Raw genomic sequence first — 20,129 nt, 5'->3', positions numbered from 1 at the left:
AGAGGAATCCCATTGGGACTTACCTAGGAGCTTTCTGAACCACTTTGGCTTCTTGTCCCATACAATAAAGAGGTAGTAGGCAGGAACTCCAGTCAGGGTTATTGCAAATCCAATCCCTGTATTCACTGGATCAGAGTAAAGTGACAGTGCAACCATAAAGAGGCAGGTGAAGGAAAACAATGCTGGAATAAATAGAGGCACCTGAAACATAACCACACGGAGATCTTACTTTACACTGACCTTGTTATTGAATGACAATGGCATTTAATGTTCCATGAAATGTAAATTGGATAAAAGCCAGCAGTACAGAATACTTCTGGAGAAATAAGGGTATCTACAACATGCACACAAGATGACAGTGACCACAGAAACCAAGCTACACAGAGTGCTATACAGTAAGTACCACAGGAGTCTTTTAATTACACAGTAAACACTACAGCGTTTTACATCTTTTAAACTGTGAGGGCTGTAAATACATTACATTACAAAAGTCCTTTCTCTAATCCTCTAGTAGATAAGTAAGCAGCACTAACTGCGGTATAGATTTCCTCTTTGATAATTACCTATTAGAAAACATTTTAAAACACAACCAGGAGCTCAAGTCACCTTTTAAAGCTATTAAGAACATATTGATTTTTTTCCTAAGGTAAAAATCAAAATCTGGCAAGAAGAGAGCAAATTAAACACCAATTTGACCCGTGATAAAGATATTTGATAGCATTATGCAACTGATAGCTACTGAAAGAGCACTTTTTGACTGTATGGCTGATAGGTTTATCAGCGTCATTGTTGAAAGTACAAAAAAATAACAATATCAAATAAATTTTCTCAATTTTCAAGAACACCAGTGCAATCACTATGTTAGCACCTCTCTGAGGGAAACACCTACTGTCATGGCTTGTGAGATGTTTGGTGTAACAGAGAATCGGAGAATTCCTTGGGGATTATTCTCCTCCTTTTGTGCCTTGAAGCAATACTGTTCCTCTTTTGTACACTGTTGAAGCTTTTTTTTTTTTTCCCATAAAGTAAAAATTGATTGTGCTATTGACCTTTTTATTTACAGACATACCTACAAGAATGCAACAGCACACATTCTTAGTTTTTCATAAAATAGGCTTCTTGGCAATATATAAATAGGGATAAATGACTTCATTTTTTTCCATGGTAGATGTTATATTTCTGGACACACTATGGAACAACTTACTTTGTAAGATGCTACTTAAAATAAGCAAAAAGAGTGGCAAAACCAAGGCCAAAACAGCTACTGTTCAATGGGCCAGACTATTAGCATTTTCTTACTGGGTTCAAAATAACTGCCTCTGCAAATCAATTGCAAGTTCCAAATACCACAATAATAGCACTGGTAACTTATTTGCACAACAAATTGGCATATTCTGTATTTGATAGGCAATTAAATAAACATTTAATATTAATGCTTATGCCTGATATGAATTCTGGTGGTAAAATTAGTAAGATCTTTATCAAAGTAGACATTAAATAGAGGACTGGCTGAAAATTAGGTTGGCACACATAACCCTGATATTTACAGTTTGAAGCCCATGCATCTACATAGGAGTAGAGGTGTTTTCACACAGCTTGCACCACACTGCCTCAACGTGACAGACATGCAAAACTGAGCAAAAACTTCTACTCTGGCACAGCAGTTTCAGGCGCTGTCCCACAGGCACCAGGGAACGGACAAGAATCATCTTTCAGAAGATGCCACAGCTGGGGTGGCTCTGGGGAGCTTGCAGGAAAACACAAGGAGACCCTTCAGTGCGAAATATTATTTTCCATTAACTCAATTTTTCTCAAAAAAGAGCTTAGCTTTGTACAGCAGAAAATGTTCCTTTACTGTCTGAGTACACAATAGATACAATGGAGGGGGATTCGTGTAAAACAGTAAAAAGAGGAGGTTACCTTGAATGGACGAGGCATATCAGGACGTTTATATCTGAGATAAATCAACCCAGCAACAGCCAGTCCAATAAAAAGCCACCTGGCAAAACTGAGGAAATTTAGAAGGCTGTAGAGATCCCCGTTGAATAACATTATCATTGTGAGAGGATGCTGCAATAGAAATTCAGAGCATAAGAGGGATTTAGTGAATTGATCTCTATTATTTTACAGCAGTGATGACAAATCTTTCCATGGGGACAGGTGGCACAGCCTTTCGCAGGGACACCTGAGGGCCACAGACTTCAGGCCTGACTTTGTCATGCAATCAGGTGTGTAATCCATACCTAGCTGTCCTCTGAGGTCCCGTTAGGTTAATACATGTCTGTCCTGGATGGCCATATGTGATCTGTACATATCTGTCCCCTGTGACTCAGATAAACACACAGGCATGCAGCTCATGGCATTACCAAAATGCCTGAGCACCCTAGGCACCATTCACATGGGACCTGACAAATATGTTAGCTCAAGCCAGTTTTACTCACTCATCACTGATGCAAATGACAAGAGCAGCTAAATTTTGGACACATCTGGTCATATGACAGTAAAAGATTCCAGGTGTCTTGTGGAAGAAGAAAAAGGGTGCAAGGGGGGAACTTAACAAAGAAGGCACCGTAGGGGTTAGCTACACACCATGGGATGACAGCTGGGCAGACTGGCTTATATTTGCAGTGTGCTTTTCAGGCTTGGAGGGTGTAGACTCACTGCACATTGGAAATGCAAACATTTCTAAGCAGAGAGAAACATTTAGCTGTTAGTCAGGTGACTACTGAACAGCAAGGAGAGTGGACACTAGAATAAACAGATTTCCTCATTAAAAAGGTGTTCTGAGACACGAGGTTTCTGTGAGGCAGTAAAAAGGTTTTTTCTTGTTGTTTTATTTTTTATTCTTCTTAAAAACCAAACAAACAATCAGTGAAGACAGCATGGATTTGGACAAGAAAGATCAATATTTCAAATATGGATCTCTGGCTTCCAATCTCTAATGACTTATAAAGTGCCTGGTTCTTTACACAGAGATATAAAGCAACCTCTTTCTCTGTAAAGGTCGAAGGAAATTTTACCACTGAATTATACTGGACAAGATTTTGTCTAGATACACTTGCCCCCTAAACGTTTAAAATCTTAGTTATAAGCATGATAATACAAGGAAGAACCACAGACAGCAAAGGAGAGCTATCAAGAAAAAAATGAAAAGAGAGTTACAATCGGATTGCATTACTTCTCAGAGTGCTGCACACACATTATCAAATATCAGGACATAAATACATAAACAGATTTCTTAATTCCTAAAAGTCCAATTGTATTTAACAAGCCTTAGACACAATATATTCTGCAACTACTCCTCTAAGGCAAGAAAAAAAAAATTACTATCTGAAAGAAAGCCATCTTCATACAAGAATCAGACTCTTTCAAAGAAAATCAATGCATTAGTCTAACAGGACAAGATGCAATACCAGAAAGTGTCTTTCAGAAAAAATAACATTAGTGCATTCAGTGCATTTCGTTCCACAGAAAACAGTCAATATTTTTACCCCAAAGGTATGACTACTTCAACCCAAAGAGAAAAAAAGAAGCAAAGTAAATGCTTGTATAAAATTAATTCCATTAAAACTTTTTACCATAATCACATTGCCTAGTTTTCAAAATATGAATGCCCCCAGTTGTATGTGTATATATAAATTCGACACTTCAGCTGGCACTTCAGCAGTGAACTCATAAGCATCTATAGCAAAAACAGACTTAAATTCCAGTAGAAGCACCTGGTCTTACTAGCGTACATCCATAGATGCACACGTCTTCTGCTTTGGTTGGAACTCCCCATAGATGCAGAGGTCTGCCCGGATACATTACAGTCACTGGTCCCAGAAGAGGAGCTGAACACCTGCGGTCATGAAGACTGCATGTTAAGTTGAAATCTCTTTGGGACTGTGCAAACCAAGATTTGAGGTCTGCCTTTTGACATTTTGTCCTAACATTTTGCCACACAAATTAGTCTACAATGCAAACATATGGCCAACATTTAGCTCTGCCACTATTTTACAAGTCAGTAATAGGATTTCTACTACAATACTGGTGGTTTTCCTTAGACGATTCACAGACTATTGCCCAGACACACATTCCCTCACTTTTTAATCACTGCTACACTGCACTGCTGAGGGTTTCCCTTCCATTGTCTTAGTGTATAATTGTTTGCATTTTTCAATATAAGGCAGTATAATGAGCCTTTAGGGTGCTCCCAGATGCTGGTGTTTAGCTGCACTTTCAGTTAAATGTACCACTTTTTTATTTGTTTGTTTGGCTGGAATTTGTTTCTCTGAAAGGCAACTAGCTCATCACTAGCAGGTCCTTAGAAATAAAGGGCAATAAGACATGAATTAGGTTGCAGTGATAGGCAGTCAAGTGCTACCCGACAAGATAGCATGAAGGAGATGATAGAAAAAGAACAACTCCCAAACCTCATTCCTTTCTTTACTGTCCTCTGCCCTGCCCAAAGCCCACATACACATTAATAAATGAGACTCAAGCAGTGCTCAAATTCTGCTTGAATCCTCCAGAGCAAGCCTGTAATAAGAATTCTTGTGCAGGAACATTTGTTTGTATGATTTACCAAAACAATGACAGCTGGCAGAGGAGTGTGCTTGCGGACATGAATCATGGAGAGAATTTCCGGAAGGTGACCCTCGCGGGATGCAACGAAGAACATCCTGGTGGGAAATAAATGTGGACAGACTTTAAATGTGCTCATTACTGTGACTAGGCAAAGCATCTCATGAAAGTCACAGAGCACAGCAGCACTTCTTAGGCTTGTTTGAGGTATTCTGCACGAAAAGACAGCAGGAGAAGCCCATACGCAGAAATCAAAGTCATCTCTGAACATGTCCCCTCCTTACCTTACACTGTGATCAGTGGTTTGATATTAGTCAATATTTTCTCTCAGATTTCCCCTCTTTACATGAACAAAGCAGCTATTAATTAAGTGCTATGTTCAGGGGGATCCATTTCCAAAATGAAGGGTTTTAATAACAGGATACTAAACCCAACAGGAAGAAAGTGAGAAAAAGCCCCACACCTGGCAAACATTATAGTAATTTTTCATTTCCTACTAAAGGAATGAATCCTACTCTCTCTTCCCCCTGCTTCCTTGAGTGTATATCCCATGTCCTTCAGCCCCAGCAATGCTCACCTGGAGACTGCAAAAATGCCGCCATTCATCGATCCAAAGCAGGAGAGAGCAACAAGTACTGGTACAGCTAAAGAAAAGTCTCCCATTAGTCGTTCAGCAAAGGTCTGTTAGAGGAGAGAGAAACACACAGAGATTTTTCATGAAACAGGAAAGCAACTTGACTCTATTAACAAATTATTAATAAATATTTTAAGTTTTGTTTATACTCCTTTTCTGCATCCCTCATTGAAAGATGGGCTGTGCATTTGTCTCTTCCTATTTTGTGATACCAAGGCTACTGCAGACAAGGTCTCCCACCCATACTCCTGACTGCACCTAGAAGATCTCCAGTTGAGGCAATGCTGTGGAGGTGGGATTAGGCCCTGATTTATGTCAGTTTGGATAACTATGAGTCCAAAAAGAAGACTCAATCTGAATGGATCAAAGGTGTGATTTGCATACTCCATGTTATTTTCTACAGCCTTCATTTTACTCGGTTGGTGCTACCGAGAGGTATAGTCCATCAATTCATGCTTTATTACTGTAGGTTACCAGAGGAGTCTTAATTGGGAGTTCGGGGCACCACAAGAGACACACACAATTTTCTTGATGTTTTCAAAATGTTCTTTTTCTAAATCTCCTACAAGCTACAGAATTTGGTCATTTTTTAAATGCCACATCAACAGAAATAGCCATGGGCACTGTCATGACTGGAAATCAAATGGAAATTTTTATTTCCTTACTGAGAATTAGATATCATAAATATAAAAATCAGTGTCATCACCACAATTCAGGAAGAACAATCAAAGTAGTATTTCCAAGGCAGGTTGCCTTGCAACTTGTTCCCAAATAAACTCCAGTATTCACAGCAAACCCCGTCCTAAGTATTTGGGATGCATGTTGCGCAGAGACAGCATTACTGCTTCCGGCTACAAAAAATAGTTCAGACCTCCCCCTTCCACAGGTATCTGTGTTATCTGTTTCCCAGGAGTTCAGCCTATAATTTAGCAAAAAAATTTTCAAGTATGTACTTGGCTATAAAAATTAAGTTCTATCGACTTTGTTATATCAGATATATAAATATGGTCTAATATTGCATTACAAATGCTGTGAATGGCCTTAAGTGCAATCCCACTCATCAATTTAAAATCAGACTAATTTCACAAGGATGCTAATATTTTGTGTAAAAAAGAAGCCATAGAAAAGCCTGATTGGATGTGTCCCCCCATTTTTTTCCCCTGGAAAAAAAAAAAAAAAAAAAAAGAATATATCAACAAACACAACTGCAGCAGGGATATAGCTTTGTATTATTCTTCCATAACTTACCACTGCTACAGCTTTTGAAAGCAGCAATTCCCCAGCACTGATTGTAGTGAAATAAGCCACGTTTGTTAACACATAGCCAACTGTGACGATAATCATTGAAATGCATATTGCGAGGGGTATATTTCTGAAATACACAAGGTAGCTCATTATTTTGCAATCTGGTTGCTATTCCCTGAACATGAAACAAATAACATAAGAAGGAGCCACTAATGATGGTGACTGCACATTTGGTGATCCCGAAATATCACAATTAGAAACTACCAGTAAAAATAACACATCTAAACGAAACCATCTCAACAAAGCAAATAGGTTTATAATGAAGAGACGAGAAACCAATTTGAGGGAGGAATCCTTTACAGACGCCAAGAGGTTGTGGTCCCCATGCTTTGCATACAAGAAGTAAGGCCCATTTGAGCTGCCTGTCCATATTGGCTTTCAAGCTGAGCCCAACAGGAGTGCAGCAGCTATCAGCAGTGCTTGAACCAGCAATAAGGCAGATGATAGATACTGGTGATGTAGCTCTGCCTACCAGGAGAGCAATCACAGTGGCATCTCCAACATACCTCCTGGCATTCAATAACTTCCCACCTGGAGGTGGTTCAACACTTTCCCCTAGGCTCCAAAATGCCTAAAATATGAAATTCTGACCTTTTGTCCCCTGTGCAATCCTTCCCTCGCACACCTCACTATACCCAAATTATCTCTCCCACTATCCAGGGATACATAAGGGCAGAATATGACACAGAAATAAGAACAGCACAAATTCATAGTGTAAGCACAGCACAAATAGTATTGAACATCACAAAACCCCTACATCTTGGCTAAAAGACAGAACAAAATACAAATAAATAATAATGCTGAAATTTTATATAGCATGTCCCACCAGTTGGTAAAGCAGAAAAGCAAAATTCTTTCTATTTTAAAGAAGAGGAATAGAGGCACAGTGAATTTGTCTGAAGCCGCACTGCAGGCAAATGCTCAAGATAGGAACCAAAACTGTACGCTGAAGTGTTACGCTACTCTCTTTCCAGTTTATATCCTTGCTTGATATCATTAATGTCTGCATCACACCAAGAAGAGACTCAGATCTGAAACTATTGCTTGGTCCTTTAATTCCGAGGCTGAGAGTTGCAGTGGGAAAGACATGGTATGTGCACTCCCTCTGAGGAGAGCTCAGAGCTGCTGCTTCACAGGCACTACTCTCCAGCTATCTGTATTAAGATTGCTTTTGAAGAGATGTGAAGGTTGCTATATTTAGAGAGCTTTGTTGTGAAGGTCACCCTCTCAGGTGGGAGAAAAGAGAGACAGACTGAGGAATTCTGGTGTCCCAGAAGAGACTATGACCACAGCCCTCAAAGGACAGGGTGTTTTGAAAACCAACCCAAAGATACATTCTTTTCTGTTTGAGCTTTGTTTGGTTTGGGTTGTTGTTGTTTTTGGTTTGGTTTGTTGGTTTGGTTTTGGTTTGTTTTTGTAGTTTTTTTTTGGTTAGTTGGTTGGTTCATTGGTTGGTTTTGTGTTTTGTTGTGGTTTTTGTTTTGTTTTTTTCCTCAAAGAAACACAGCTGGGTCAGAACTTAAGGATCCTCTTCACTACAGGTCCTTATTACTTGAAGAAATCCATTTCGTTGGAATAATAGAATAGTTAGGGTTGGAGGGGATGTCTGGAGACCATCCAGTCCAACCCACGTGCTAAAGCAGGTTCACCTAGAGTGTGTCCAGGCAAGTCTTGAACATCTCCAGTGAAGGAAACTCCATAGCCACTCTGGGCAGCCTGTTCCAGTGCTCTGTCACTCTCAAAGTAAAGCAGATTTTCCTCATGTTCAGATGGAACATCCTACGCTTCAGTCTGTGACTGTTGCCCCTCATCCTATCGTTGGGCACCGCTGAAAGGAATGCCTGTATGGAGCTGAAAAGAAACTCTAAACCAAGACTAAATACATTAAAAAAGCAGGACAGTATCACTGTCACACATCTTGCCCACCTTAGAAACTATGGTGTCAAATACTGTGATTAACCTAGACACACAGGCTGGCAAGAGGATTATGCTGTATTGCAGCACCAAATCTGGGCAGACACGATGATACTGCATTAACCCACAGCTACTTCAAGCACAAGGAGGAGGGCAGCCAGTCAGCTAGAAGCATAGAATGTCCTGAGTTGGAATGGACCCACAAGGATCACTGAGTTCACCTCCTGCCTCTGCATCTGACAACCCCACAGTTCACATCATGTGTCTGAGGGTGTTGTCCAGTCGCTCCCTGGATACTGTAAAGCCTGGGGCCCTGACTAACTCCCTAGCTGGTGGGATGTGCTCGTTGATGGAGAATGCAACAGCAAGGATCAAAGCAAACAGCCCAGAATACAAGTGCTGAAAATACCACAATGTTACTGACGCAAGAAATACTGCAGAACTGTGTGTTGATAATATGCCTGTGCAAAAGACCTTTTTCGTAGTTCAGTTGCCAGATATTTTACAACCAGTATGGTTAAGCTTCTTACCTGACCTGGGTGTAAATTGAGTTCAATTCACCTAGCATCTGATTTAAGGTAGGAATAGGTGGTTTCAAAGCCTCTCAGAACAGAGATTTTAATTATATTTTCTGCCCCACGGATGAATGCTTCACTCACCAAACTATGGGATAAATCAGAATTACTCCAACTTAAAAAAAAATGTTGCCTGCCAAAAATAGCAAATTTGTAATATTTTCACAAATGCCATTTGAATGAATGAAACCACATTGTTAAAATTAGCAAACTATCATTGTCCATTCAAACTCTTACCAAACACCTACTTGCTTTATTAACTTCTAATTTAAATCCTAGTCTAATTTCTTCTAAAAGAAAACATTGGATCAAAACTAAGGGCGTGGAAAACAAAAATAATAATTAAAAACAAACAAACAAACACACACACCAAAACATGCTTCCAAACGTGACCATTTTTAGCACTGTGAGTCCTGCCTTGTTATGCTCAAAAGCACTAGCCCCCTTGGAGAGTAAGAGATAAAACAAACAAACAAACAAACAAACAAAAAAAAAACCAAACACAAACCAAACCAAAAAACCCACCAAGCTGGAACTAGTCAGCAAGTACTATTCATTAAAAAGCCCACAGATCTTAGCTCATGCCTGGAGCAGCACAAGGGTTGCTGTGGCTTCTGAGCTCCCAAATCCTCGTCTTCTGAGCAAAACAAGTGGCCAGGTTGCACCTCCTTTTGTCTCTCGGCAGGGGCAGCCTTCAGAAGCCTGCCATACATCTGCACACAGCCTCTCACAGTGCTGCTGATTAGGCAGTGACAGATTTAGACAAAAATGAAAAGCCAGCTTCAAGATTCCAGGGATGAGTAATACAGTATGGTTCATTTCTCACTGACACTTCAGTCCAGATCTACACTTGGTCCTTGAATCATCTGAAAGCACAGACGGATAGGTAGGAACCATATGTAAAAGTACTAAATGAAAGCTTTAATCATGTCTTTTCTATCCATCAAATTTAAGAGGCAGTTCCCAATTTGTAACAGGATACCATTATCAAACTCTCTGCTATGAACTACAGTCACTGCACTGTAATAAAAACTGTAATACCACTGGATTACATCCTTTCCTTGGAGGATCGCTGTACCAGTTTTCTTGTGGTTTAGATATTCTCCTAGACTTCCAAATCAGAAAAATAAAAACTTAGCTAAGTTCTACTCTCCATTAAATTACCTCTATCAATGCAGATTTCACCTTTCACTTCTGCATCCTATGAATCAAACACAACATGGGGTGTTAACACAGTGATAAGTCATGTTTCTGATATAACGCAAATCCACAACTGGCACACAGCTAGCCAAGAGTTTTAGACTACAGGTAGTCAGAAAATTCAAGAAAAAAAAATATTTTTCACTCTAAGATTTTGCTTCACCAAAGCTAAAACTTTTGACGGGAAACTTGACCATTTCAGTAGAATATTTCTTAGGAAAAGAGTCTTAGAACAAAGACAGAAATCTCATCCAACCAGCAAAGACCTCAGAATAGCTGATAGCTTAAAAGCCATAGCATCATGTGTGCTCAGGCATGGAAGACTGTAATATTTTATTTACTTAAAGCAGGCCCAGGGCTTGAACTGGAATTGAAGTGACTAGTGGTTACTGTAGGGTAGCGCTTTCCTTTTGCATTTCATCTCAGAGTGAAATCTCAACAGATTTCAAAATCAAGAAAAATTATTTTCAAATCAGCTGTTTTTGTGAGCAGACCTTGAGGTGCTGACATCAGCCTCAAACCTATACAATGATTTGGAATTGTCTCATGCATTACCCCCAAGACAATATTTAAGCAGGCTGCTCCTCTGGTAGAAAGGCAAGCCACTGCCAGGAAAGACTTTTGTAATATTCATCTCTTCTCCCAGAACTTTGAAGAAAATCAGTATCAAAAGAAAAAAAAATATGAGGAAACCTGAATCAGGAAAATATTGACAACATAATTTAAAAGTCATTATAAAATCAGATGAGAGACAATTAGGATGGCTTCTAAGCATCTGATTGTTGTTTACAATTGAGTTGAATGAATCTCCACACATTTTAAGATTTACCCATTCCCAGCTACAATTCAAAGCCGAATCTCTGCAATTGCAATGAAGAATCACAACAGCTTAAACTAAGAGCACATCTACCTTGTTCTTAACAGAAAAAAAAGTCACTAGTGAGTCTACCACCACAGAGAAACTCAGCATTAGGAATAGAGTTAGTCCATCTTCTGACTATAGAAGGCTGAAATGCATTGCCAAATTGTGCTGTATATGGCTTAGAAGGAAACTTTCTCCTTCTAGGGCCTGTAAAGGACTCCAAAGCCAGGACACAGCATTCAGTTAATAAGGATATCCACTGGGTTTTGGATTTGACCTTCAGTGTTGCAGAACCACAGGTCTTATAATCTGCTCTGGTACTGCACTACTTCCTAAAAATGTTAATATTTTTGAAAGAAAAAACATGGGGCTGACCCAGGGGAAGGCAGAGGGCAATGAGGAGGAGACAAAAAAAGGAAAAAGGAAAACAAACTCAGAGCAAGAACCTGGGGATAAGAAGAACAACATCAGCAAATCAACCAAGGAACGTTCCCAGAAGTCTACAGCTCATATCCCAGTTTAATGACAACTTTTATAACAGCAAACAGTGAGCGCTGAGAGCTGTGACCACTGCAGGCTGTTCTTTCCACAAAACAACAAGCACACAGTCAAATATGCCCCACTGAGTCAGCTGAGTTCTCAAATATAAAATACATTGTCACCACATCCTTTGTTGTTTAGAAGCTGTGCCAAAATATTTTCCTTGTGTCCATTTTAAATCCAGGTTTTACAAAGGCTCAGGCTGAGTAGACTGCCCTAGGAAAAGCTGTGCCAATGGGACCCAGCCAGGAATATCAGTAAGAAGTTCTAAGAAAATCAATTACTTAATGGTAAAATTAGATGAGATAAACCACATTTTTACTGTGTTATAGGAATTGTAAAATATACTTTGTTACATTTAAATTAAAGGGGAAAAAAAAAAAAAGAAGAAAAGTCTTAACTCCCTCACATGGTTTCCAGGCAATTATTTGCTTGGTTTCTGTGAACATGACCTGTATATGCTATATTTCCTTAGTTGAAAATTTACCCCCACAGGAGGATCCTTTTCAAAAGTCCCTCTGTGCAATAATTTATTCACCATTTGCAATCTGTTAAGCAATTTTCCAAATGAACTATTTCCAGATTTTGGCATTCTTAAAAAATCTAATCATCCATTGTGCTGTCCATAGGGCCAAAGTTTGGCAGAAGAAGTCAGAATAACCTTATACTGGAAAAAAAATAAGCAAATACAATACAGAAAGCAGCAACAGAGCCCTGGAAATTTCGTATTCCCAGGACTTCAGTGCAAGACAAGAAGACGTCCAGGTTTGGCTTAGTAAGTGCCACATTCCAGAGCCCAGCCTACATCTCTCACCATTCCCAGGTGGTCATTTCGTGAGTTGTAGCAATCCCAAACCCTGGACAGCAAAGCAGGATGTTTTGATATAAACTTACTTATCTCTGATGCATGTTTTTCATGTGAAAAGCAGCCAACAGACCAGCCTGTTACATTGAAGGGATACAATGGTTCTCACTATGTCAATGTGTGAAAATACACAATCTCACCCATCTGTTATGAGAAAAGGAGGATGCAAAACTCAAAAGGAGGCCACCCCCCAGCACAGAATCAAAGCCAGGAACAGAGAGGCAAAAGGGATGGGAATCATCACAGCACATCTCAAATCCACCTATTTGTGAATGTTAACAGGAGTGTTAGCAATGACTGATTTCAGCAATGAGCTATTATTATTTTGTCTATCACAGCAAAGGTTCTCCTCAGCAGATCACCGCTTCTCCCCCTTTGTTGCCTCCCAATATGTTCCACCCTTATGTTCCAGCCCGGAGCTGCTGTTCGTGGGTTTGCAGCTCAGACACTATTAAGTAATGCAACTTCTCTTCATCTCCTTTTGACTGTGATTTTCCAGGACAGAAATGAATTGGGGGAAAAAAAAAAAAAAAAAAGACTAGCTATTAAGCTGTGCTCTCATTTATGCCACCACACAGTCCACGGATGTTATTGCTGGAGTGAGCATTAAAGGGCTTCTTTCTCCATTCCGATGCACTGGTTCTGTACCTCTGACATCAGCGTCGACACAACAGCATGACACTGGGATAACAGAGTGAGGAATCAGGCCACAGTCTGCATTTTAAAACCTTCTCTCCTAGCAGGAGAAGAAAAAGGCTTACGCTGTGTCTAACTACTTGTTTTCTTCCTAGTGTTTGACTTCACTGGTTTGGTTTATAATTGGTTACAGTTTATAGAAGGAGTCCACTATGACCAACTGACTTTAAAGGGTCAAACTGAATTAGAAGGTTGCAGGGAAGGGTAGTAGATTTTATTAACTTCTCACATATTTTAAATACCCTTTCCAGCAGGGTTTCCTAAAAAGTGAATTAGTGTAAATACTTTCTTGGCTAAAAATTAAGACCTAGAAAGGTACCAGTTTCACAGGGTAACACTGATCCATAACATCTCATTCTAGCCAAACACTCCTAGCTGAAGTCCCAAGCAGAATCAGATCTGTCCACAGCCCTTGAGAGACTAAGGGTAATCGTTAGGCTTGCAAGGCAATTTGTTTTATTTTAATAGAGATGTGAACCTGGCTGCAGTCACATCATGTACTGACTCAGGCTGGCTAGCCAGATCTCACCAGAGCACCGCATTCATTTATGTCAGGGCCCAAAGTCTTAATTTGTCAAGTCAATGCCTTTTATGAAACACCTCTCTTTGAAGAGCGGAATTGATTCCTCTGAAACTTGGACTACCAGGTAGGGACACTTCTCACGTTCCAGCTGGATCCTGAGCCTTTTCAGAAAGAGTGGACAGCACTCCTGGCATTCCGAAAGAAAACTACGCCAACACAGCAGGTATTAAAGGTGACAGCTAAATCCACAAAGGACTTTTGATGTTACAGCACTAAATATTAGGCACACTGTCTCTGCTTAACTATGCACATTTCTTGTACAGTAAGCACGTGAGCACTGATAGGAACCAGAAAGTGAGCACAAGAGGCAGCACACATAGCTGCTGGAACAATAAGAAATGCAAGTAAAATGGGGGCTTAATTTTAAAAAATATCACTTTAAAAGAAGAAATGGAACACAGACTTAAAACATAAGATATATTAATAAATCATCTCATGTCACTTCTCAGTCAACTCTTTGATAAACCATTTCCACACATCCGTCTCAAGTGCCAGTATCTAACATCTTCCCATTATCTCATTTGCAACCTCATGGCACAAAGTTTATGACTGCTGCCAACAGATGTATAAACAGACTTGGCTTTTATTTTGCACTGTAACTTCACTCCAGGTCACATCCCTCCCAAGGATGTAAAGGTCCCAAGGACCTAAGCTGACTTTTCTTTCCCATTGTAATAGTCAGGCCCAGCCACCCCTGGGAGCTAGGCTGGCCCTGGGAACTCAGATGTGCATCAGAGAGCCAGGATGACTTGAAAAGTCAGCTGTCTGGAAATGTGGTCAGCAGCCGAGCAGGATCTCTAGCAAAGGATCTGCATTTGGTGTTTCAGAACCTGAAACGACAGTGGGGATGCTCAGATGAAGATGCTCACTTATCTAGTATATTGCAATAAAGGTGTGGCTTTGGTTGCATCTGTAATTAAAATGGTATCTGCTGCTCTCTTTCACAAAAGCTTGCCTATTAAAAAGCAGTATAATCTACGTTCAGAGAATTCAAATACAAATATATTGTCACTCCTGGGTTTGATGAATGACTTCTATGCTTCTACCTACCATGAGCATTTTTACATTCTCTATTTGTTTCATTTGTGGGAAACTTTCATGTACTCTAGGAATTTTTGACCTTTTCCACCAGAGATGCAAAAACTCAGATTTTACTTTTATTGCTTACTAGCTCATGCTCAGCCAGGAGATGAAGGGAGCACCTCTGCTCTTTCACAGGCTCCAGCATTTTATTTTCTTCTGAGGCCTGTTTGCTGGAAGCATTCACAGCTCTGCCAGTAGGGTAGATTACGGTGAGAAGCAATCGTAAATCACGGTGCTTGCTTGGAGGCAGGAAGCTATAACCACAAACCTGACATGGGGCTGTAAAAACAAAAACACCTGCCTGCATCAAACTCATACATGGAAATGAAGGGGAGTGGGGCAGAGGAGAGACTCAAAGCATTTCCTCCAAGCTGCCTGATTTAGCACAGGCCTAGCTTCCTCTCAACTGCTCTGCACAGACACCCACCTCACTTTCAGACTAAAAATAAACGTAAAAAGGGTGTGAAGATGTAATTGTATATTAGTAGTTTTATTTATTGCAGGAGTCTCTCCTGGGAATTTGAAATTATTCATTCTCTGAGCACCTGATTCATGAACAGGGTCTAATTTCCCTGGGCAAAATCAATTTTCATAGGAAAGACAGAGTCTCCTGAAGTTCCCTGCAGACTCACCAGCAGGCAGAGATGCTGTCCTGCATGGCCACTGTCCCGTGAAGCACAGAGACAGCAGTCAGCAGAGTGCTGGCAGGAGCCAGGGGGGAATATTTACCAGTATAAATAAGGGAACCTGAGGTGGGAAATGAATGGATCAGGAGTCAAAACTGAGAAACCTAAGCCAGCAGCTACCACATACCAATAATGTCACTGCCAGGAATGGATCAGGAGTCATAGCTGAGAAACCTAAACCAACAGCTACCACATACCAATAATGTCACTGCCAGGAAAAGAGATTACAGTGGTTACAAAAGAAATCCCACCCAAGCCCATGCTGCGTGTCACACCAGCCTTCCCAGACCACTGCAGGCACCCAGGTGTTTGCAGGCAGCAGAGTCAGGGTGGAAGTGAAACTCTGCCTTGATCTATACGTATTTCTGTTGTCTATATCGAGGACGTATGTTTCTGATTTACGGCAAGGCAAATAGCAAAGAGACATTTTGAGTAATGCAAGGGAGCAGACTGGTGAGGCTGCTATCATTCCCAAAATGAGCTGCTCAAGTTCAGAGCCTGGGAACAAGTGGCCAGAATACAAAACAACTTGCTCAGCATGTGCCAAGGGTGCAGGAGGGAAAATCACCCCCTTGGCCCCACATCTGAACTTTTTAGGAGGCATTACTGGCAGCATATTAATGACTCCTTATGGTAACAAGGGAAGACAAGTGCTTAGGTGCACAGAGAGATGGAGGTAGGAGCATGTGTCTCAGTGTGCATGCATAAAAGGAGTCAGATTTTTCATACTTGTTAAATTCCTTGACATTTAATTTTGAGCAGGAGAGTTTCCACAATGCCAAGGATCATAAAGGAACAATTTGCTGCTGTATGTTACCATTGATATTTCAGCATGAATGGAAATTGCACCATTTGGTGATGAAAAGAGCAGCTACTTGTTACAAAGAGCACCATGGAAACTAAAATATCATTTTCCAAGAAAGGGTCCTCTTCTGAAGGAATTCAAAATGAGGAAAATGGTAACTGTGGGTGCCTTGAAACACTGGCATTTTAACAGATATGAAAGGGTTGAAACAAAATTAAAAGGAGATGTCTTAACAATACTGCACTGCCATGAAGGGGGCTGTCCAGCAGATAAATAATTTTCTCTGCAGAAAGCGAGAAGTGAGGCTCTTGCTAAGGACAGCCTGGCTACTGATGTGGGACAGGCCATAGAGCACACTGAAATAGCAATAAGAAACGATTGAGTTCTGACAGAAGAGAAATCCAGAAAGCTCCAAGTGTGAGCTGATATATGCCTTTGCAGTGTGCTGTAACTGGTGGTGCCTGAATGGAGTTCAAATGGGAATATCAACTTTTTCTATTTTGTTATCTCTACTGTTTTGAAAAAAAAGAAACACCAGTAAGCTGAAATATATTCTCACTAAAACTTCCTAATAATTGAACTACAATCACATGCAGAGGGGATTTTTTTTTTATATAATAAAAAGTGATAAAGTGATGCCATGAAGAGAAATATAAAAAAAATTTCAAAATCTCTGGTAAGGCTGTGTCCAATCTGAGAAATTTTAAATGTAAGCCTTAGAGAGTTAGTGCTGAAACCTTTCTATAAATCAAGTTCCTTCAAGGTATTTTAGATTGGATAGTGGTATGAGGTAGAAAGAATTATTCATCTTTTGCAATTATTTCAGACAGGATGGTCAATGAGACATAGTATTTTAAGACTGACTCATCTTTGCCATTGCACATTGTACAGTGTACCGTCTGCAGTACTCTTTTATGCTAAAATCAGAGTGATAATGATGGTTTACACAGAACTTACTGCACGGTCTCTTATTCTAACATTTAACGATGCCATCAAAAGCCTTACACCCTGGCACTCCATCACACGCTGTCCAGTACCAGCCACCCTGGCACTTGCCCCTCAACATAAGCCTAGAGAAAACACCAATTCTGTGGAAAAGGACAAATTTATGTACTAGCTCATCAAAAGTGCTTACAAGGCCTGTTCTAGTAACCAAAGTAAACGCAAAGCAGATGGCAGGATTTGGGCCACTGCAGGGGAAATTATTTTCTTAGGAGAAGAGAAAATATGTAACTTATCATGGTCCAGGGGCAGCTGCTCTAGGGCAGGATCTTGACTCTGATAACAATCAACGTTGTGCCCAGAGGGACCACAGTTGGGACTTACTTGTGTCTGGGATAGCCTGTGCCTAAGAAAGAGTCTCCTTGTGGCCTTCACAAGCACCAAGCAAGAATGCTAAAGTGTTTCAACTTATTTTTCACATCTGTAGAAATATTTTATCCTTAGACCCACAAGAAGCTCATCACTTAATGAAGTTTTGCCTAAGGAAAAGAAATTTCATGGTCTTCCATGTTCTTTGTAGATAAATCTTTACTTTTATCTGGTTTTGCCTAGCAGCCGTTTTTTTTTTTCCCTGTAATAAATAGATATTAAAAAATCAAAATGTCTGTCATTCCTTCACTGTAAAATGAATCTCATTCTTCATTCTCAAAAATGGCCCCACACGGAAGTTAAACCTCTTGTCACACTACAGTGCTCCTATTTCTCTATCTATTCTCGTTATCTATGGAGGAGGTCTCTTTATTGCTGTTAGATCTTTTCAAATGATGATATCAAAACTACCCTTCTAAGGGACATTTCATTCCATCACACTTCAAAAAATTAAATACCATTGTTATTCTATAGTCCCTTTTTTTTGTGATGAACAAAACATAATGACAAGGTGAAGATGCAAATAACAGTACTTGCTCAACAAGTTTTACAAGTGAATGAGGATTGACATAATAGACCACAGCAGTGCAACTTGTAAAATGCAGATTATTCACTTCACAGCTCCTCTGGAGCCATTGTAATCTTATACAAATCCTCTTAGTTTACAGTTCATGGACATAGGCTGTACTGTAATTTAAATGATTGAAAACCCTTATGGGCTGTTAGTCAACAATATTCTTTCCTTAAATAAAATATCACTGTCACTGCGTATTTAAAATTCCAACACACAGCCAAATATCAAAGTACACACTACACTGTAATGACCCACTTTCAGAACACTGGTAAACCCATAAGCACACACATAAAATAGCTATCATGTAGGGAAGGGGTGTGTAGGGGATTATGAATCTGAACGCTCACTGGATGAGAACAGCCTATAGCCTCCTTTGATAGAAATTCTGTAATCACACAGAAAGGGATATGATCATCTACAGGAAAGATACACGAAGCCAAATTGTCTTGTTTAGAGACAACTATTACATATCTTAAATACAAGTCTGCAATTTCACTACTTATTAAAGATGAGCAATCAAATAAAACAACCCCATTGAATGTCTCATCCAAAAAGACAGTGTAAAAGTTGAATAATTTATTCTACTAGCTGAGACAAGTGAAATAGATCTCTTTTCTTGTGTATGACAATACATTGCTATTGACATTTTGACCACGCTGTTCTAAAGGATAAGTACCTTTAATAACTCAGCACATGATAATAACTGTTAGTGCAGTTATAAAACTCCAATCTGATGCACATAAGTACAATAAAGAACATCAAGTCCCTTTCTTTATTTGCATTTTGTTCTCCCATTTCTCTGTCATTTAGCTGCCAGTGTAAGCCTCCACAAGTTTTAGATGGTGCTCTAGTAAAAGGTTGCTGTTAATGTCACGCAAGATGCTGCTCCCACTTCTGGTATAACACCATGCTCACATAATGGTGGCTTAGCACTCTGCACTTCGTCATTTTTGAGGTTCAGCATGAAAGGGAAAAGGAAAGAAACGGGCACAAAGAGGCTCTAGATCTTTTGCAACCAAGAAAGGATGCTCCACAGTATGGATCAGAACATCAAACTGTGAAATAAACAGGCAATCTCTGTCATGTGTAACTACCCACAGCTAGTGGGTGTTGGCTTGCTTTTACAATTCACGGGAAAAATAGCTGTGAAACTCCCTTATTTTTCTACAAACAAGATGTGACCTACAGTGACAGCACCCATGAACAAAGACTTATCTGCACCTATGCAATTTTGTAAGGACTTTCTTGGTTTCTTCTGCAATTTGCAGTGAGATTTCCATGCTATTTGGAATTTAAATCTCAGACCAAAACATTAAGGTGAGTGCTCAGAATCACCGCCCCTCTGGCTAATGCCCAAGCGTTGGTAAATAAGGAAATAAAAGCACCAACGTCAGAGGAAACCAGGATCCTGTTTTGAAGTGTGAAGGGGAAAACCCACGAGAGCTTTACCTACACTGCAGAGCAGTATGAACACCAAAAGTAGCATAAAACATGCACAATTTCTTTCTAGATGTGAAGGGTACCCTGGTGGGCTTGGCCACCCCAGGTGCGTCCTGCAGATGATTGGTGCCATGCCAGCACCAAGGGTGAAGTTGGCATCACCTCGCCACACCCTCATTTCACAAAGAGTACATCACCCCCAGGGCCCAAGGTCTCTGGGGAGTTGCAGTGATTGTGCTGCTTGTCAAAAAGCACATTTCACACATTCTGTTACCTGGCCCAGCTGTTAGCAGTTATCAGTACAATCAGGGTTTTCATGCATTACATTAGCATACAAAGAGACAATACATCATAGTTAAATGAAAAACTGGTTTGAGAACCAGTAATTCTTACGCAGAGAAAACGTTCATTGATTTGGCCCAGCACGTTT

General features: G+C 40.1%; 1 protein-coding gene across 2 annotated transcripts in view; it reads right to left on the bottom strand.

Moving 5' to 3' along the window:
- The window catches only part of SLC7A11 (solute carrier family 7 member 11), a 64,051-nt gene that overhangs the window by 8,092 nt on the left and 35,830 nt on the right, over positions 1–20,129 (bottom strand). Inside the window, exons 7-12 of one of the 2 annotated variants that reach the window (XR_010472387.1) lie at positions 6,449–6,572; positions 5,144–5,247; positions 4,568–4,664; positions 3,720–3,841; positions 1,921–2,070; positions 24–201 (exon numbers count right to left, since the gene is read on the bottom strand). Coding sequence is in view for 1 of the 2 variants with exons in the window: in XM_005499885.3 (XP_005499942.1) it covers positions 24–201; positions 1,921–2,070; positions 4,568–4,664; positions 5,144–5,247; positions 6,449–6,572 (653 nt within the window). In the remaining variant the exon portion in view is untranslated. The remainder of the gene's footprint in view (positions 1–23; positions 202–1,920; positions 2,071–3,719; positions 3,842–4,567; positions 4,665–5,143; positions 5,248–6,448; positions 6,573–20,129) is intronic. The other variant, XM_005499885.3, reaches the window with a different exon arrangement.

This window comes from Columba livia, chromosome 4 (assembly GCF_036013475.1).
Source record: "Columba livia isolate bColLiv1 breed racing homer chromosome 4, bColLiv1.pat.W.v2, whole genome shotgun sequence".
NCBI classification, from domain to species: Eukaryota; Metazoa; Chordata; class Aves; order Columbiformes; family Columbidae; genus Columba; species Columba livia.
Note: the sequence above shows the minus strand (reverse complement) of the source record. Positions and strands in the feature narration are given on the sequence as shown.